The sequence below is a fragment of the Cetorhinus maximus genome, chromosome 9 (assembly GCF_964194155.1).
Source record: "Cetorhinus maximus chromosome 9, sCetMax3.hap1.1, whole genome shotgun sequence".
Taxonomy (NCBI): domain Eukaryota; kingdom Metazoa; phylum Chordata; class Chondrichthyes; order Lamniformes; family Cetorhinidae; genus Cetorhinus; species Cetorhinus maximus.
In genome coordinates, this window is record NC_135887.1 from 38,063,883 (window position 1) to 38,083,879 (window position 19,997).

Below are 19,997 nucleotides of genomic sequence, written 5' to 3' on the forward strand. Positions count from 1 at the left end.
CTGTTTGGCTCTGTTTGGCTCTCTTTCGTTCTGTTGTACTCTGTTTAGCTCGGTTTTGCTCTGTTTGGCTCTCTTTGGCTCTGTTTTGCTCTCTTTCATTCTGTTGTGCTCTGTTTTGCTCTGTTTGGCTCTGCTTTGTTCTGTTTGGCTCTGTTTTGCTCTGTTTGGCTCTGCTTTGCTCTGTTTGGCTCTGTTTGGATCTGTTTGGCTCTGTTTGGCTCTGTTTGGCTCTGCTTTGTTCTGTTTGGCTCTGTTTTGCTCTGTTTGGCTCTGCTTTGCTCTGTTTGGCTCTGTTTGGATCTGTTTGGCTCTGTTTGGCTCTGTTTGGCTCTGTTTGGCTCTGTTTGGCTCTGTTCTGCTCTGTTTGGCTCTGTCTGGCACTGTCTGGCACTGTCCTGCTCTGTTTGGCTGTGTTTGGCTCTGTTTTGCACTGTTTGGCTCTGCTTCGCTCTGTTTGAATCTGTTTGGCTCTGGTTGGCTCTGTTGTGGTCCGTTTGACTCTGTTTGGCTCTGTTGTGGTCTGTTTAGCTCTGTTTGGTTCTGTCTGGCTCTGATTGGCTCTGTTGTGCTATCTTTGGCTCTGTCTGGCTCTGTTTGACGCTGGTTGTCTCTGGTCGGCTCTGTTTTGTTCTGTTTGGATCTTATTGGCTCTGTTTGGCTCTGTTTGGTTCTGTTTGGCACTGTCTAGCTCTGTTTGGCTCTGATCTGCTCTGTTCTGCTCTGTTTGACTCTGTTTGGCTCTGTTTGGCTCGGTTTTGCTCTGTTTGGCTCTGCTTTGTTCTGTTTGGCTCTGTTTTGCTCTGTTTGGATCTGTTTGGCTCTGTTTGGATCTGTTTGGCTCTGTATTGGATCTGTTTGGCTCTGTTTGGCTCTGTTCTGCTCTGTGTGGCTCTGCTTTGCTCTGTTTGGCTCTGTTTGGATCTGTTTGGCTCTGTTTGGCTCTTGTTGGCTCTGTTCTGCTCTCTTTGGCTCTGTTTGGCTCTGTCTGGCACTGTCTGGCTCTGTTTCGCTCTGTTCTGCTCTGTTTGGCTGTGTTTGGATCTCCTTTGCTCTGTTGGACTCTGTTTGGCTCTGGTTGGCTCTGTTGTGGTCTGTTTGGCTCTGCTTTGTTCTGTTTGGCTCTGTTTTGCTCTGTTTGGATCTGTTTGGCTCTGTTTGGATCTGTTTGGCTCTGTATTGGATCTGTTTGGCTCTGTTTGGCTCTGTTCTGCTCTGTGTGGCTCTGCTTTGCTCTGTTTGGCTCTGTTTGGATCTGTTTGGCTCTGTTTGGCTCTTGTTGGCTCTGTTCTGCTCTCTTTGGCTCTGTTTGGCTCTGTCTGGCACTGTCTGGCTCTGTTTCGCTCTGTTCTGCTCTGTTTGGCTGTGTTTGGATCTCCTTTGCTCTGTTGGACTCTGTTTGGCTCTGGTTGGCTCTGTTGTGGTCTGTTTGACTCTGTTTGGCTCTGTTTCACTCTGTTCTGCTCTGTTTGGCTGTGTTTGGATCTCCTTTGCTCTGTTGGACTCTGTTTGGCTCTGGTTGGCTCTGTTGTGGTCTGTTTGACTCTGTTTGGCTCTGTTTCACTCTGTTGTGCTCTGTTTAGCTCTGTTTGGCGCTGATTGGCTCTGTTGTGCTATCTTTGGCTCTGTTTGGCTCTGGTTGTCTCTGTTTTGCTCTGTTGTGCTCTGTTGTGCTCTGTTGTGCTCTGTTTGGCTCTGACTTTCTCTGACTTTCTCTGACTGTCTCTGTTTGTCTCTGTTTGTCTCTGTTTGTCTCTGTTTGTCTCTGTTTGTCTCTGTTTGTCTCTGTTTGTCTCTGTTTGTCTCTGTTTGTCTCTGTTCGTCTCTGTTCGGCTCTGTTCGGCTCTGTTCGGCTCTGTTTGGCTCTGTTCTGCTCTCTTTTGCTCTCTTTTGCTCTCTTTTGCTCTCTTTTACTCTGTTTAGCTCTGCTTTGCTCTGTTTGACTCTGTTTGTTTCTGTTTTGCTCTGTTTGGCTCTGCTTGGCTCTGTTTTGCTCTCTTTTGCTCTGTTTGACTCGGTTTGGCTCTGCTTACTCTGTTGTGCTCTGTTTAGCTCTGTTTTGCTCTGATTGGTTCTGTTTTGCTCTGTAATGCTCTGTTTGGCTCAGTTTGGCTCAGTTTGGCTCAGTTTGGCTCAGTTTGGCTCTGCTTGGCTCTGCTTGGCTCTGCTTGGCTCTGCTTGGCTTTGTTCGGCTTTGTTTGGCTTTGGTTGGCTCTGTTTGGATCTGGTTGGCTCTGGTTGGCTCTGTTCTGCTCTGTTCGGCTCTGTTCGGCTCTGTTTGGCTCTGTCTGTCATTGTCTGGCTCTGTTTGGCTCTGTTCTGCTCTGTTCGGCTGTGGTTGGCTCTGTTTTGCACTGTTTGGCTCGGCTTTGCTCTGTTTGGCTCTGCTTGGCTCTGTTTGGCTCTGTTCTGCTCTGTTTGGCTCTGGGTCGCTCTGTTTGGCTCTGTGTCGCTCTGTTTGGCTCTGTTTTGCACTATTTGGCTCTGTTTTGCTCTGTTTGACTATGTTTTGCTCTGTTTGGCTCTGTTTGGCTCTGTTTGGCTCTGTTTTGCTCTGCTTCGCTCTGTTTGGCTCTGATTGGCTCTGTTGTGCTATCTTTGGCTCTGGTCGGCTCTGTTTGGCTCTGTTGTGCTCTGTTTGGCTTTGTTTGGCTCTGATTTGCTCTGTTTGTTACTGTTCTGCTCTGTTTTGCTCTGTTTGGCTCTGTCTTGCTCTGCTTGACTCTGTTTGGCTCTGTCTGGCTCTGTTTTGCTCTGTTTGGCTCTGTTTGTTTCTGTTTTGCTCTGTTTGGCTCGGTTTGGCTCTGTTTTGCTCTGTTTGAGTCTGTTTTGCTCTGTTTGGCCATGTTTTGCTCTGTTTTGCTCTGTTCTGCTCTCTTTGGCTCTGTTTTGCTCTGTTTCACTCTGTTTGGCCCTGTTTTGTTCTGTTTTGCTCCGTTGGCTCTGTTTTGCTCTGCTTGACTCTGTTTGGCTCTGTCTGGCTCTGTTTTGCTCTGTTTGGCTCTGTTTATTTCTGTTTTGCTTTGTTTGGCTCGGTTTGGCTCTGTTTTGCTCTGTTTGGCTCTGTTTTGCTCTGTTTGAGTCTGTTTTGCTCTGTTTGGCCATGTTTTGCTCTGTTTTGCTCTGTTTGGCCATGTTTTGCTCTGTTTTGCTCTGTTTGAGTCTGTTTTGCTCTGTTTGGCCATGTTTTGCTCTGTTTTGCTCTGTTCTGCTCTCTTTGGCTCTGTTTTGCTCTGTTTGAGTCTGTTTGGCTCTGTCTGAGTCTGTTTGGCTCTGTTTGGCTCTGTTTTGCTCTGTTTGGCTGTGTTGTGCCCTGTTTGGCTCTGTTTGAGTCTGTGTGGCTCTGTGTGGCTCTGTTTGGCTCTGTTTGGCTCTGTTTGGCTCTGGTTTGCTCTGCTTTGTTCTGTTTGACTCTGTTTGGCTCTGTTTGGATCTGTTTTGCTCCTTTTGGCTCTGCTTTGCTCTGTTTGGCTCTGTTTGGCTCTGTTTGGCTCTGGTTGTCTCTGGTTGGCTCTGGTTGTCTCTGGTTGGCTCTGGTTGTCTCTGGTTGGCTCTGTTCTGCTCTGGTTGGCTCTGCTTGGCTCTGGTTGGCTCTGTCTGGCTCTGTTTGGCTCTGTCAGGCTCTTTTTGGCTCTGTCAGGCTCTATTTGGCTCTGTTCTGCTCTCCTCTGCTCTGTTTGGTTCTGTTTGGCTCGGTTTTGCACTGTTTGGCTCTGCTTTGCTCTGTTTGACTCTGTTTGGCTCGGTTTGGCTCTGTTTGGCACTGTTTGGCACTGTCTGGCTCTGGTCTGCTCTGTATGGCTCTGTCTGGCTCTGTCTGGATCTGTTTGGCTCTGTTCTGCTCTGTTTGGCTCTGTTTTGCTCTGTGTCGCTCTGTTTGGCTCTGTTTGGCTCTGGTTTGCACCGTTTGGCTCTGCTTTGCTCTGTTTGACTCTGTTTGGCTCCGTTTGGCTCTGTTTGGCACTGTTTGGCACTGTCTGGCTCTGGTTAGCTCTGTTCTGCTCTGTATGGCTCTGTCTGGATCTGTTTGGCTCTGTTTTGCACTGTTTGGCTCTGCTTTGCTCTGTTTGACTCTGTTTGGCTCTGGCTGGCTCTGTTGAGGTCTGTTTGACTCTGGTTGGCTCTGTTCTGCTCTGCTTTGCTCTGTTTGGCTCTGCTGTGCTCTGTTTGGCTCTGTTTGGCTCTGTCTGGCACTGTCTGGCTCTGTTTGGCTCTGTTCTGCTCTGTTTTGCACTGTTTGGCTCTGCTTTGCTCTGTTTGACTCTGTTTGGCTCTGGTTGGCTCTGTTGAGGTCTGTTTGACTCTGGTTGGCTCTGTTCTGCTCTGTTTGGCTCTGCTTTGCTCTGTTTAGCTCTGTTGTGCTCTGTTTAGCTCTGTTTGGCTCTGATTGGCTCTGTTGTGCTATCTTTGGCTCTGTTTGGCTCTGGTTGTCTCTGGTCGGCTCTGTTTTGCTCTGTATGGCTCTGTTTGGCTCTGTTTGGCTCTGTCTGGCACTGTCTGGCTCTGTTTGGCTCTGTTCTGCACTGTTTGGCTCTGCTTTGCTCTGTTTGACTCTGTTTGGCTCTGGTTGGTTCTGTTGAGGTCTGTTTGACTCTGGCTCTGTTTGGCTCTGTTGTGCTCTGTTTAGCTCTGTTTGGCTCTGTTTGGCTCTGATTGGCTCTGTTGTGCTATCTTTGGCTCTGGTTGTCTCTGGTCAGCTCTGTTTTGCTCTGTTTGGCTCTGTATGGCTCTGTTGTGCTCTGTATGGCTCTGTTGTGCTGTGTATGGCTCTGTTGTGCTCTGTATGTCTCTGTTGTGCTCTGTTGTGCTCTGTTTCGCTCTGTTTGGCTCTGTTTGCCTCTGCTTTGTTCTGTTTGGCTCTGCCTTGTTCTGTTTGGCTCTTCTTTGCTCTGTTTGGCGCTGTTTGGCTCTGTTTGGCTCTTCTTTGCTCTATTTGGCTCTGTTTGGATCTGTTTGGCTCTGTTCTGCTCCGTTCGGCTCTGTCAGGCTCTGTTTGGCTGTGTTTGGCTCTGTTTTGCACTGTTTGGCTCTGCTTTGCTCTGTTTGACTCTGTTTGGCTCCGTTTGGCACTGTCTGGCTCTGGTTGGCTCTGTTCTGCTCCGTTCTGCTCCGTTCTGCTCCGGTCGGCTCTGGTCGGCTCTGTTCTGCTCTGTTCGGCTCTGTCTGGCTCTGCTTGGCTCTGTTCTGCTCCGTTCTGCTCTGTCTGGCTCTGTCTGGCTGTGTTTGGCTCTGTTTTGCACTGTTTGGCTCTGCTTTGCTCTGTTTGACTCTGTTTGGCTCCGTTTGGCACCGTCTGGCTCTGTTTGGCTCTGTTTGGCTCTTCTTTGCTCTGTTTGGCTCTGTTTGGATCTGTTTGGATCTGTTTGGCTCTGTTTGGCTCTGTTCTGCTCCATTCGGCTCTGTCTGGCTCTGTTCTGCTCCATTCTGCTCCGTTCTGCTCAGCTTTGCTCTGTTTGACTCTGTTTGGCTCTGTTCGGCTCTGCTTGCTCTCTTTGGCTCTGTTTGGCTCTGTTCGGCTCTGTTCGGCTCCGTTCTGCTCTGTTTGGCTCTGTTCTGCTCTGCTTGCTCTGTTTGGCTCTGTTTGGCTCTGTTTGGATCTGTTTGGCTCTGGTTGGCTCTGGTGGGCTCTGTTCGGCTCTGTCTGGCTCCGTTTGGCTCTGTTTGGCACTGTCTGGCTCTGTTCTGCTCCGTTCTGCTCTGTTCGGCTCTGTCCGGCTCTGTTTGGCTCTGTTGGACTCTGTTGGACTTGTGTCGTAGCCCAAGCCTGAATGTCTGGTCATTGCCTGGCACTTGTTTTGTAACCCAAGTCTGAATGTCATCCAGGTCCTTCTGCATATGGACTCAAACTGCTTCAGTATCTGAGGAGTTGCAAATGGCCCTGAATACTGTGCAATCTTTTGCAAACAACCCAACATCTGACCTTATGATGGAGGGAAGGTTATTAATAAAGTAGCTTAAGATGGTTGGTGCTAGGAAAGAACCCTGAGAAATTCCTGCAGCGATGTCCTGGGGCTGAGAAACTGGCTTCTAATAACCACAACCACCTTGTGCTAGGTATGATGTGGGGAACTATAAACCAAAATTACCAAATAACCCTCAAAGAAAAAATTACCAACAAGATTCCATTTTTGTAGCTTTTACTTTAACACTAATCGGAACCAACAGAAATTACACATGAATTAACAGGAAAATGATGCTTCAAATAAAAAGGTAAATTTCACTTTAAATAGTCGAAACAACAAAGATACATCTTACACAACTACAAGCATCTGTATCATTCCTGCACAAATGTGGCACTACGTAGCTACACAGTTCCACAATATGCTGTTCTTTATTCATGCAAGGTAGGTCAGGAGTCCTGTCCGACAACAGCTTTCACCTTCGAGTTTCACTGGTACGATTATCATCAACGAGGCACACTTTTATGAAACTCTCCCCCTTGGGCCACAACAATCTTGATCGTGTAGCTTTCCAAAGTTTCTTTTCAACTGACTAATGGATAACATCCTGGTTGTCAGTTCAACCATTTCTAAGAAAACACGCAGCAGCAACTCCAAGCCATTCACACAACTTTCCAAGTTTTAGGCCTTTTTTAGCCAGCTCGCACATTGCTTCCAAGAGCTCCTGTTTCCTTTTCTGCCAAATAGAAAAATCTGATCTCTTCCCGAGAATGATTGGCTTCCTTCACAAGAACTCGGTGTTCCTCTTTCTGTATCTGTTCGCTTCCTCGTTGTGTCTGCATCTGGGTCTTCATTCTCCAAATCCTCTCTTGGGTCTGCAGCTCTCCTTTGGCCTGTCAGCCATGTCTTCTATCTTAACTTCCTTCATGTTGGTACTGCTTCCAGGTCCAGGGTTGCCAGGTCAAATGAATCAGTATTTCCTATTACCCAAGAAAATTAAAATTGATCTCTTCACAATTGATGCAAACTCAAAGTCCTTTTCAAACATTCTTAAATACAATTACATGAAGTCACCATTTATGTTGTTTTGTTTTTATGTCAGTCATTTAATGGGTCTGTATCTTCATTTAGCAATGCAAGTTTCATTTTGGGCTGGTCTGATGTAGGGCCACGTGAACCTATCAGTGCTATTTTGGAGCAGCCTCTCCAGCTCCTGGACCCTTTTGCTCATTGCTGACCCTCAGCTCGCAGCCTCTTCCGTTCCTGGACGCTTTCTCTCACTCATGACCTTTCCCACTCCCTAAGCCACCCTCTCGCTAGCGACCCTCTGGGCTCTTAACCTCCTGCAAGTTGAAGCTGCTTCTCCTGCTTCTTGCTTCTGCTGCTCATCTCCAGAGGCCTCACACACTGCGTGGGTTCAGGAGAGGGAAGTAGTGAGCAGGAGAGTCAGAGAGCGGGAAATTTGGCAAGAGGAGATGGCAAGAGGAGAGATTGGCGAGAGGGAGGGTCAGGGAGCAGCAGAGACTGGGAGCCTGGAGGGTTGGCAGTGAGAGAGCGGGTTAGGGAAGCAGCAGAGGCTGCGAACCAGATGGTCACAGCGAGGGGGAGGGGGGGTGGGGGGTGGGTGGGGGAGATGGAGCTGGATGTCGGGTGAGCAAGAGGTTCAAGGAACAGGAATGGCAGTGAGCAGGATATGCAGTGAGCAGGAGATAAGTAGAGTGTTACTGTATTTCTTACATATTTTAAAATCTTTATTTTAGGTTATTTAACTTACCATTATGGGAATTCAGCAATTCAAAGTATTTCAACTTACAGGATATAATGTTTTTTATCTGATGAGAAAGGTCCTACAGAACCTAACTATACAGCTTTTATATTGGTTTTAATGGAAAAATCTGATTCACTTAAAGCTGCTTCACTTTTCAGGAATGCAACAACAGCTTTAAATGATTACTTGCTGTACAAATTTCACAGACATTTTAAAGAAAGTACAGATTTTCCTTACTGGGCCAATGGTTGTCACAGCGACTCCAGCCAGTGGAGTGTTTTTTAGCCGTTTTCCCATTGACTTCAGTTTTGCTAGGGCTCCTTGATGCCACACAGAGTCAAATGCTCCCTTGATGTCAAGGGCAGTCACACTCATCCCAAGTTCAGCACATTTGTCCATGTTTAGACCAAGGCTGTAATGCGGTCAGGAGCTGAGTGACCCTGGGGGAATCCAATCTGAGCATTGGTGAGCGGGTTATTGCTATGTAAGTGCTGCCTGATAATGCTGTTGACGACAATTTCCATCTCTTTGCTGGTGATTAAGAGTAGGCTGATATGCAGTAATTGGCTGGATTGGATTTGTCCTGCTTCTTGTGGACAGGACATACTTGGGCAATTTTCCACATTGTTGGTCAGATGCCAATTTTGTAGCTGTATTGGAGCAGTTTGGCTAGGGGCACAGCTAGTTCTGGAGCACAAATCTTCAGTATTACTGCCGGGTTGTTGTCAGGGCCAATAGTCTTTGCAATATCTAGTGCTTCCAGCTGTTTCTTGATATCACGTGGAGTGAATCAAATTGGCTGAAGATTGGCATCTGTGATGCTGGGGTCCTCCAGAGGAGGTCGAGATGGAGCATCCACTCGGCACTTCTGGCTGAAGATGGTTACAAATGTTTCGGCCTTATCTCTTGCACTGATATGCTGGGCTCCCCTGTCTTTAAGAATGGGATATTTGTGGTGCCTCCTCCTCCTCCAGACATTTGTTCTAATTGTCCACCACTATTCACAACTGGATGTGGCAGGACTACAGAGCTTTGATCTGATCCATTGCTTGTGGGATCGTTTAGCTCTATAACAAACTGCTTCCACTGTTTGGCATGCATGTAGTCTTGTTGTAGCTTCACCAGATTGGCACCTGATTTTTAGGTACACCTGGTGCTGCTCCTGACATGCTCTCCTGCACTTTTCATTGAACAAGGTTTGATGGTAATGGTGAGGGATATGCTGGGCCATGAGGTTACAGAGTGTGGTTGAATACAATTCTGCTGCCGATGACCCACAGTGTGTCAAGGATACCTGATTTTGAGCTGTATCTAACCCATCTGGCATGTCGATAGTGCTCTACAACACGATGGACAGTATCCTCAGGGCTGTGCAGTGGCCACTCTCACCAATACTGTCATGGACAGATGCATCTGCGACAGGTAGATTGGTGAAGGCAAGTTCAAATATGTTTTTTCTCTCAACACCTGCCATATGTTTGTCAGGACTCAGCCAACTTGATCAGCAATGGTGCTACCGAGCCACTCTTGTTGATGGACATTGAAGTCCCCCACCCTGAATACCTTCTGGCCTTGCTTCTCAATGTTTCTTCCAAGTGGTGTTCAACATGGGAGGCGTACTGATTTATCAGCTGAGGGGGTGAGGGTGGTGGGGGCGGTAATTAACAGGCAGGGCCATGGAGAGAAATCATGGGCCCTGGTGCTTCTGCTGATTCTGGCCTCTTAACCACTACCCAACCCCACCACACCCTTCGGGTGCCCAGGATTGGGAACCACAGTCACACTTTTACATAGGTTTAGCAAAACTTCTTGGATTTTGTACTCTTATGTCCCTATTTATAAAGCCCATCAAAAGCTCTTGTTTCAGTATACACTTTACAACCACAGCTTTGTTAGACAATTACACACAACTTGGTTGTTCATATTTTGCAAGCAGCTCCGCTTCTTTGAACCTGGCACTATGCAATATCTGGACAGCAACATCCAAAAGGCTTGAACCTCACAAACACTGCAAACAACAATGCCATGTACAAATCTTGAACTAACAGTGGCATATTCTGTTGGCGCTTGACTCCTGGTTTCACTTAAGTGTAAAAATGGCAAAAACGGTAAAACCTTCTAGTAAATTAGCGCCAACCAATTCACCTGCAGTAATGTGCTATTTCTATCCACACAAGTAGGCTTTGTTAACAGAACAATTACACCATGCATTGAGTGATAAATATTTTCTCATTATAAATTGAAACTAACTATACTTACAAAAGCCTAACATAGAGCATATAAGAGAGCAAAGTGCTGCAGATGCTGGAAATCTAAAATATAAACAGAAAATGCTGGAACTACTCCGCAGGCCAGGCAGCATCTGTGGAGACAGAAACAGTGTCAATGCTTCAGGTCCACAGTCTGCACTAGTTCTGACAAAGTCACTGATCCCTATTTCTCTCCATAGATGCTGCCAGACATGCTCGAGCAAATATAACCCCTTTTGCCATCCCTCCAAAAAGCAATCAGACTTCTTGTGAGCCTCTCATTCTCCTTCAGCAAGAAACACAGCAGCAGCTGCCTGAGATCTGGTTTGACAAAACATTGAACATGAATTTCAAAACAAAGGTTATGAAGAAAACATAAACACCTCGCTGAGCAAAAAAGCAATGAATTGATCATTTTAAAAAATGAGTAATTAACAAAAATGACAATTAAGAAGTGCCAAGCAGCAGTTAATTTATAAAACCTTTTCTGCCTTTTTGCTTAAGAAGGTCACCAGGGAAGAGGGAGGGGGACAGGTGCTGAGATAAGGAGTTGTTTAACTAACACAAACGCCTCTGGTGGCGCACACTCTGAGCTGGCCTGGGCAGAATTCATATAAAAGTGGGGGCCGGAAGCAGGTTGCCTTTCAGCCTGGGTTTTCCTCCTTTCCCGGCCTAGCATGTGGATAGGTTTTTGGGGAGGGAGAAGGAGAAAGAGGGTGGGGAGGGGGAGGGTGTGAGTGTGTGTCTGCACCAAGCAGCCTATCTGTATGTGCATGAGCATGTGACGCGCACATGTCCGGCTCACTCCCAGTCTCAGGGTTTACACCCTTGCTCTCTCCCTCCCCCTGGGCCCAGAGCTGTTTTACAATTTGAAGCCTGCTGTAACTCTATAACATAAACATTATACTATATACTCAAATGTGTATTGTGTGGGCTTAGTGCTGTGGTACCTCACGTAACTAAATGCAACAAGTCACGTTTACCATCCAGTGTTTCCTCCAGAATATCTTACCAGTTCCAGTCAGGGTGCTTCCTTCTCCATTCAGTAATATAAATGCATTTAAATAGGTGAGCATTAAAGTGGATGCGTGTTTTTTTCCCCCTACATATTGGCAGCTAAATGATTTCATATAGCTTTCAAAGGCATCATGATTACTCTTGTGGTATAAAAACCGGGTTGTTTAATCAATTAATTTGAGGTGAATAATATTGCCGAGGTGGCGTTCAGGACGGCTGTGAAGGTGGGTGTTCAGTCGGAAAGGGCCCAACCAAGGGCCACACCATTGAGAGAGAGGTAGGTCAGGAAGGACCCAGAACAGGGGCCAAGGCCATAACTCATCAAGAGGGAGGAGGTTGGGATGGGCCTTCAGAGGTGAGGCACTAGGCACTTTTTTTTATTCATCCACAGGATGTGGCCTTTGCTGGCTGGGCCAGCATTTATTGCCCATCCTTGGCTGCCCTTGAGAAGTTGGTGGTGAGCTGCCTCCTGGAACCACTGCAGTCCATGTGGTTTAAGTACACCCATACTGCTGTTAGGGAATTCCAGGATTTTGACCCAGCGACAGCGAAGGAATGGCAATATATTTCCAAGACTGGATGGTGAGTGATCTGAAGGGGAAGTTCCAGGTGGTTGTGTTCCCATCTATCTGCTGCCCTTGTCCTTCTAGATGGTAGCGGTTGTGGGTTTGGAAGGTGTTGTTGAAGGAGCCTTGGTGAATTCATGCACTGCATCTTCTAGATGCTGCTACTGTGAGTCAGTGGTGGAGGGAGTGCGTAGGTGATGGAGGGAGTGGACGTTTGTGGATGTGGTGCCAATCAAGCGGGCTGCTTTGTCCTGGATGGTGTCAAGCTTCTTGAGTGTTGTGGGAACTGCACTCATCCAGGCAAGTGGGGAGTATTCCATCACACTCCTGACTTGTGCCTTGTAGATGGTGGACAGGCTTTAGGGAGTCAGGAGGTGAGTTACTCGTTGCATGATTCCCAGCCTCTGACCTGCTCTTGTAGCCACAGTATTTATATGGCTAGACCAGTTCAGTTTCTGGTCAATGGTAACCCCCAGGATGTTGAGTAGGCCTTTACCTTACCTTGAACTCCAACAGCCTTCAGCCAGGTCTGAAAAGAATAAAGCTCGAATGCCCAAGTTCCAACAGAAACAGAACAGTCCTCACATGAATCTTGACATGAACTAAGCAAGAAAGGGGGAACTGGAGAACCTGGCATACTCTACTTGAGCAATGATTGTTCAGAACAACTGCAATCGTTGGCCAATCTACCTGTCAATCGTGCCAGGTTGGCTGCTTTGGACACTGACCATCCAGATTGACAGGCTACTCAGCCAATGAGTCCAGGCCCCCCAAAAGCACAGGTCTTATCTTTTGCACATTGTGCATCCCCCTCTCCCGGGCCCTGTTAACAGGTTTCCTTGCCCATGTTTGACTTGATCCCATGAGGCTTCATGGGGTCTGGAATCAATGTTGAGGACTCCCAGGACAACTCCCTCCCGAATGTATACCACTGTGCCACCAACTCTGATTGGACTGTTCTGCCGGTGAGATGGGCCAAACACAGTGATGGTAATGGGTGAGTCTGGGACATTGGCTTTAAGGTATGGTTCGGTCTAAATGATTATGTCAGCCTGTTGCTTGACTGGTCTGCAGGGCAGCTCTCCAAATTTTGGCACAGGCCCTCAGATATTAGCGAGGATAACTCAGGGTCAATTGGGCAAGGTGTGTCTTTGTTGTTTCCGGTGCCTAGGTTGTCACCAGGCATTCCGTCCAGTTTTATTCCTTTTCGACTTTTATGTAATGATTTGGTAAAACTGAGTGGCTTGCTAGGTCACTTCAGAGGGCAGTTAAGAGTCAACCACATTGATGTGGATCAGAAATGGCAAGTAGGCCAGGCTAGGTAAGGATGGCAGATTTCGTTCCCAAAAGGACATTAGAGAACAAGTTGGGGTTTTCCAACAATTTGATAGCTTCATGGTAATCATTACTGAGACTACATTTTAATTCCAGATGTAATCAACTGAATTTAAATTCCACCATGATGTCATGGTGGGATTTGAGCCCATGTCTCCAGAGCATTAGCTTGGCCTTTGGATTGTTTTCCAGTGATATTACCGCTACACCACTGTCCCCATATCAAACCCTATCAGAATTTCCTTCTATTCTTTTCTCCCTCATGTACTTATCTAGCATCCATGCTATTTGTCTCAAAAGTAACACAGAATTGCATTTAACCACAATCTGTAACTGCATGGCTAATCCTTCACTTTGCTATTACCATCAAGCAAAGGACCAACTCTGGTTCAATAATGAGTGGAGAGCATGCCAGGAGCAGCATCAGGCATCCTGAAAAATGAGGTGCCAACCTAGTGAAGCTACAACACAGGAGGACAAACATGCTAAAAAGCAGAAGCAGCATGCTATACAAAGCTAAGTGATCCCACAACCAATGGATCAGATCAAAGTCATAAACGGTGATGGGCAATTAAACAATTAACCAGAGAAGGCAGCTCAAAAACATCCCCATCCTCAATGGTGGCAGAGCCCAGCACATCAGTGCGAAAAAGACATTTGCAACCATCTTCAACCAGTAGTGCCGATGCAAGGTCCATCTTGGCCTCCTCCTCAAGTCCCCACTGTCAAAAATGCCAATCTTCAGACAATTCGATTCACTCCATGTGACATCAAGAAACAGCTGAAGATACTGGACACAGCTAAGGCTATGGGCCTTGACAACATTGCAATACCAAAGGCTTATGCTCCAGAACTAGCAGTGCCTTCCAAACCCTCGACTTCTACCACCTAGAAGAACAAGGGCAGCAGGCGCATTTAAATGCCAACACCTCCAAGTCACACACCATCCCGACTTGGAACTTTATCACCAAAACTTCATTGTCACTAGGTCAAAATCCTGGAACTCCTGGAATTTGTGAATTTGTTTCCCTAGATCCCTGTGCGTCTTTACCTCAGTTAAGACTACTTAATGATGTGAAGAATTACCCAGTTATGTCCCATCCACCCCTTATTTCTTATGTTATGCTCTTAAAATAAAGAAATTTGCTATCAGACTTTAGCACGCTTGCAATAAATCCCTAATGCCAAGTGCTATGCAGTATCTATGGTTATGTTATTTAGTAGTACAATGCTGTGTAAACCCAAAGATCTCAAAACCAGTTCGGTTCACAAATATTAGCTCAGAAATCTTACACTCCAACTACAACCACGGTATACAAAATAGTTCAACAACCTTCGTAATTGAAAATAATTTATTTGCGCATAATCTGAATAGGGCCAGACCATCAGGTTAGTGACAGCACTGATCATTTATAAGGCACTTTACATTACACACCCTGGCAGAGGATAAATATATTAGTAAATAAATATATTAAGAACATATTACCATAATGAAATGTCTTTCTATACAAATATAATACAACACTTTAAAAAGGTTTTCTCTTAATTCAAAGTACCCAAAATATACTGAGGAGCCCTGGTAAATACAAGGCCCTGTAAGGCTACATTTATCTTTAAGTGCTTCTACTATCTGACAGTCAGGGTCTGGTCACAAGTGCTGGAAGTTTGCTATACCTTGGGCTATTCTGGAAGACAAAGCCTGGAATAGACCCTTCAAAAAGCCCTTCAATTTTCCAAATTAATGGAAGGCTACAGATATCCCCATGTCTCTGGTGAAGTAGATAATTGGCAATGAATAACAAGCACCATTGCATGAAGAGCTGCTTCTGAAGATTCATGCTCCTGGATTAAGTATTTCAAACTTTTTGAAATAATTTGTTCTTTGCCTTGTTGCTACATCCTCCTTTAAACCTCATTCTGCCATCCAAACCCCTCATCTCACCAGCTACATGGCTTCTTTACACCACCCCTCATCCTATCAGCTGCATGGTTTCTTCACACATGTCCCCTTGTCCCACCAGCTTCACAGTTTCTTCATGCCAATGTCCTTCATGTCCTACTATCTTCATGATTTCCTCGCTCCTGTGTCCTTCATCCCGCCAGCTATACAGCTTCTTCAGACTTGCTTTCTTTGTCCAGTTAGCTACACAGCTTCTTCACAGATCTCTTCCACATTTGATTCTGAACCTGGTTGGGCAGAAAAACATTTTTAGGCATTTTGAAAAACCTTCAGTGTTTTACAGGAATGATTCTGTTCAGCTGAGCTGAAGGCCCTAAGTAACATGCATAGCATATGTCCTGAGCTGAGCAGTCACTGACTACAATCCCAGAAACAACCTTGTAATAAGAGAGCAGAACTTCCAGACAGAAACAGATATTCACCCTATCAAAATACAGTTAAGGCTGTATTCTGCACACAGATACCTTACTTGACATGGACTATAACTGCCATGCTGAAAGAAAAATGTTTACATCTTATTTTATGAATAAAATATGAAGTATATAAGTTCTAGGGAAAAGGTAACTACACATTTCTAATCTACAGTGTTAGCACCAAGTGCTCCTGGTAAGATATAGCACAGTTAGCACTCCCTGCCTTACAGCACAGTGGGTGTACCTACACCAGGTAGACTGCAATGGTTAAGGTGGCAGCTCATCTCAAGGGCAATCAGGTTGGGTAATAAATGCTAGCCTTGTCAGCAACACATGCATCCCATGAAAGAATAAAGAAATAGTTAAATACAAAGTAAAGATCCACATTCTTGTGGTGAGGGTATTTTATGCTGTGGGCCCTTGGAATTGGACTAAGACTACCAAAACTCCCTTCGTGCAGGACTCTTACAACCAGTGGACTGAAGGGAGTTGCTCTTCTAGTCTTACAACCCTCTAAGGCCTCTGTGCTCCTCCAATTCCACACTCTGGCACTGCCTCAATTTTCATTGTGCATTTTCATTGCATTGTTGCACGTGTCTTCAACTGACTTGGCCCTAAGTTCTGGAATTCCCTTCCTAAAAATCTTCACCTCTCTTGCTCTATATGCTCCTTAAAGCCTACCCCTTACCATGCTTTTGGCCACCTGCTCTAATAACTCCTTATGTGGCTTGGTGTCAAATTTTGTTTGATAACCCTCTCTTGAAGCACTTTGGGGCATTTTACTACATTAAAGGTGCTTTATCAATGCAAGTTGTTGTTAATCTGGACTGGTTTTGAACTCCAATTCCAGAGATGCAGAGCAAATGTCTGAGGGGTTTGAGGTTCGGTATGTTATTTCTGATTGGCAGTTCAGTGAGCAATCTTTGTTACCAAGTTATAAGAAGGGCAAAACGCTTTGCTTTCTCTCTCTCTATGAGTAAAGTCTGAACCATTTTCAGCTGTTTTGAATGGGAAAGAAGTCAGCCAGAGGGTTAGAGTGCTCATTTGTCTGTCTTCTGGAAAATAGGATAGATTAAGCATGCATTACATACAATAATACTATTTCACCCCTGAGTCATATAACCTAGATATTGAGACAGCGGAAATATACTCCTTATCCATGTGAATGCAATGTGAGCCTATGGGGGAAGTGGCCAGTGATTCTTAACTCAAGATAATAACCAGCACAGATCTAAAATTTGGAGCATAAATATATTCCTTAATGATGCTGGAGCCCAAGGTTCTTACTGATTTTTATGGAAGCATTATCTCTAGGAAAGGCGGAAGCTAATTTTCTGAAAGCTGCACAGCAACATGGATTAGTCATTGCACAATCCAACAAGGTGTCAGTGCTCCGACTGGTAAAGCACCTGATCTACACGTCGAGCTGGGACAGCACGATCATCCGAGATTAATAACAGACAAATTAATCATTTGCACCAAGGCAACTTCATTGGTCCCAACTCATACCCTCAAAGCCAGGAGCCAGAACCTTGTTGCCTGCTGCATCCCCTCCCCCAAGGCAATGGCCAACAGAACTACAGTCCCAGGTGACAGAAGCTCTTCAGTACCTCCCCATGAGGATGTTCATCATATGTGATTCTAAACAGTGTCAACTGCCCATTTCATCATAGAGGACATCAGGTGTCATGAAAGCAGATGCATTCTTTCCTACCTCAAAGATAGGTAAGAAAGTATGTTGTGAAGAGGACATGAGGAGGTTGCAGATGGATATAGATAAGTTGAGTGAGTGGGCAAAGATCTGGGAAATGGAGTTTAATGTGGGAAGAAGTGAAGTTGTTCACTTTGGCAGGAAGAACAAAAAAGCAGAGAATTACTTTAATGGAGAACGGCTGCATAATTCTGAGATGCAGAGGGATCTAGGTGTTCTCATACATGAGTCACAAAATGTTAGTATGCAGGTACAGCAAGTAATTAAGGCGGCTAATGAAATGATACCCTTTATGATGAAAGGGATTGAAAATAAAAGTGAGGACGTTATGCTTCAGTTATACAGGGCATTAGTGAGACCCACCTCGAATACTGTGTGCAGTTTTGGTCTCCTTATTTAAGGAAGGATGTAAATACATTGGAGGCGGTTCAAAGGAGGCTTACTAGATTGACACCTGGAATGAGTGGGCTGTCTTATGAGGAAAGGTTGGACAGAATGGGCTTGTTTCCACTGGAGTTTATAAGAGTGAGGGGTGATTTGATTGAAGTATACAAGATCCTGAACGGCCTTGACAAGGTGGGCGTTGAAATGATGTTTCCTTTTGTGGATGAGTCCAGAACTAGGGTGCACTATTTAAAATTAGGGTTCGCCCTTTTAGGACAGAGATGAAGAGAATTTTTTTCTCTTAGACGGTTTTGCGACTTTGGAATTATCTGCCTCAGAAGATGACAGAGATGGGGTCATTGATTATTTTTAAGGCAGAAGTAGATTGATTCTTGTTAGGCAAGGGAATCAAAGGTTATCGGGGTTAGCTGGCAACATGGAAATCGAAACACAAGCTGATCAGCCATGATCTTATTGAATGGTGGAGCAGACTCAAGGGGCTGGATGGTCTACTCCTGCTCCTATTTCTTATGTTCTTACTCCTACATCTATCAGCTCTCTGAGGTGAACTGTAGCACTGAAATATGCCAGAAGACAGAAGTTATCTCTGCAATAATCAGGAATCAAATTAGGAGCTTTCTGGTCTGTATGGCTGTTAAACTCTGACCTAACTTCTTGGGACCTCCAATCATGGCATTTTTAGCTTGGCATTTCCACACCAATACACACATCCATCCACCCACTAACAAACATCCGAATGTGCTTTAAAGCAATGAAGTACTTTTGCAGAGTGGTCATTGTTGTAGTGTAGGAAAGTGTAATGCAAAGGGAGGGGGTCATAGTTAATTATTTGTATTGTGTGAATTTTCTGCTCATTATGATGAGGAGTTCCAGTGTTGGGAAGTTAAACAATTTGCATTTCGAAGAAGCAGTGTCATCATAAGCTGTTCCCAGGTCAGCTGCAGCACAGGGTAGGTACAGAGGAAAGCTGCCTAACTATCCCATGAGACACTTCTAGATCAGCCACAGCACAGGTTACAAACAGATTAAAACTCCTTTTGTATTAACTTGGCAAACACTCCCAGGGTTGGTTCAGCACAGATTTAATTGAGGAATCTCCCTCTTCTTCACCAGTGTGACATGATTCTATTTCCCACATCACTTTCAGAGTAGGATCAATTCAGTATCAACTTTGCCCTCTGGGCCTGCGAACACTAAGAATTGGGTCCACATTAATCAAACTCACTTCATGTAGTATCCTTACGCAAGCAGAGTGATCTGTTTTCTGACGCAACAATACAGGAGCTACAAACTAGCTTGCATAGAGAAAGTACTGAACGGATGATGATGGCAAGTTGGTTTAAAGCTATCATTCTACTTGGCGTATGTTGTTAAATACTAGTTCCAGCCTGTAGTAAATTGTGACAGAGATTAGCAAGTACATATCCACCGCTCTGCAAACTCCTGCAAACACGTGCAGGGGGAAAATGACACGTACACTCCTCCTCCAGTGATCTGATGTTTTAATAGCTGAGTCTAGTTCAAGCTGCTGATTTTAAATCTCTTGCCCCTGCATCTAATTCTCTGATTTTAAATCAGTAGCTTGTGTTGAAGTGAGAGGGAGAGTTGCCGCTGGATATCCCAGTGATGGGGGATAGCGGGCAGGACCGCATCAGACAACCATACCTTCTGTTACCCTCAATTCCATTTTTATGCAAAAGTCTTTCTAAAATCCTAGGTATGCTCTTAAGGTTTCAAAATGGAGGAAAACAGCATAAATTGGGAAAAGCAGCAAAAAATGCAAAACAATGAACTTTAGAATACATTATTCTCAATACATTAAAATATCAATATTTTCTTTTCCTACATGGACTTTAACTGAAGCTCACTTCTTACACTGGGCAAAATGCTGTAGTCTTAAACACACAGCTACCCTTCTGGTTTTCAAGCACAAAGTCCATCACCTGACCTCTGCGGCAATCTCTCCACGCTGGCTCCTCACTGAAATACAGTCCAAACTCCGTTGCCATCCCTCGCCCTGGCAACAGTCTGAGATTGACCAGTCTGTTTGCAAATTTGATATCATGTTTTATCCAGAGATGAGCTTTCGACCACATATTGACAGCATTGCTGAGACCGCCTATTTTCACCTCTGTAACATCACCCAACTTCACCCCATCCCAGGTCATGTGTTGCTGAAAGCTTCATTCATGCCTTCGTTACCTCTAGACTTGACCATTCCAATGCAATTCTGTTTGTTCTCCCACATTCTACCTCCGTAACGTCCAAGTCATTCAAAGCTCTGTGGCCTGTGTCTTAGCTCGAATGAAGCCCTGTTCCCCTATCACCCCTGTGCTCCCTGAACTACATTGGCACCCAGTCAAGCAATGTCTTGTTTTAAAATTCTCATCCTTGCTTTCAAAGTCCTTCACGGCCTCACCACTCCCTATAAACATAATCTCCATCAATCCCACAACCTTCTGAGATATTCACGCTCATCTAGTTTTGTCAATTTAATTGCTCCATTGATGGCTGTGCGTGCAGCTGTCAAGGTGCAAGGCTCTAGAATTCCTTCCAGATACCCCTCTATCTCTCTTTCCTCCCTAAAGACAGTCCTTAAAACCTACCTCTTTTTACCAAGCTTTAGATCATCCGATCTAATAACTAATTTGGCTCAGTGTGCTGTGAAGCTTAGGC

General features: G+C 45.3%; 1 protein-coding gene across 1 annotated transcript in view; it reads right to left on the reverse strand.

The window, feature by feature from the left end:
• Positions 1–14,170: 14,170 nt before the first annotated feature.
• Positions 14,171–19,997, reverse strand: part of rnf43 (ring finger protein 43) — a 197,179-nt gene continuing 191,352 nt past the window's right edge. The window contains exon 9 of the mRNA XM_078548552.1: positions 14,171–15,019. Within this exon, the coding sequence (XP_078404678.1) occupies positions 14,976–15,019 (44 nt within the window). The 3' untranslated portion in view covers positions 14,171–14,975. The remainder of the gene's footprint in view (positions 15,020–19,997) is intronic.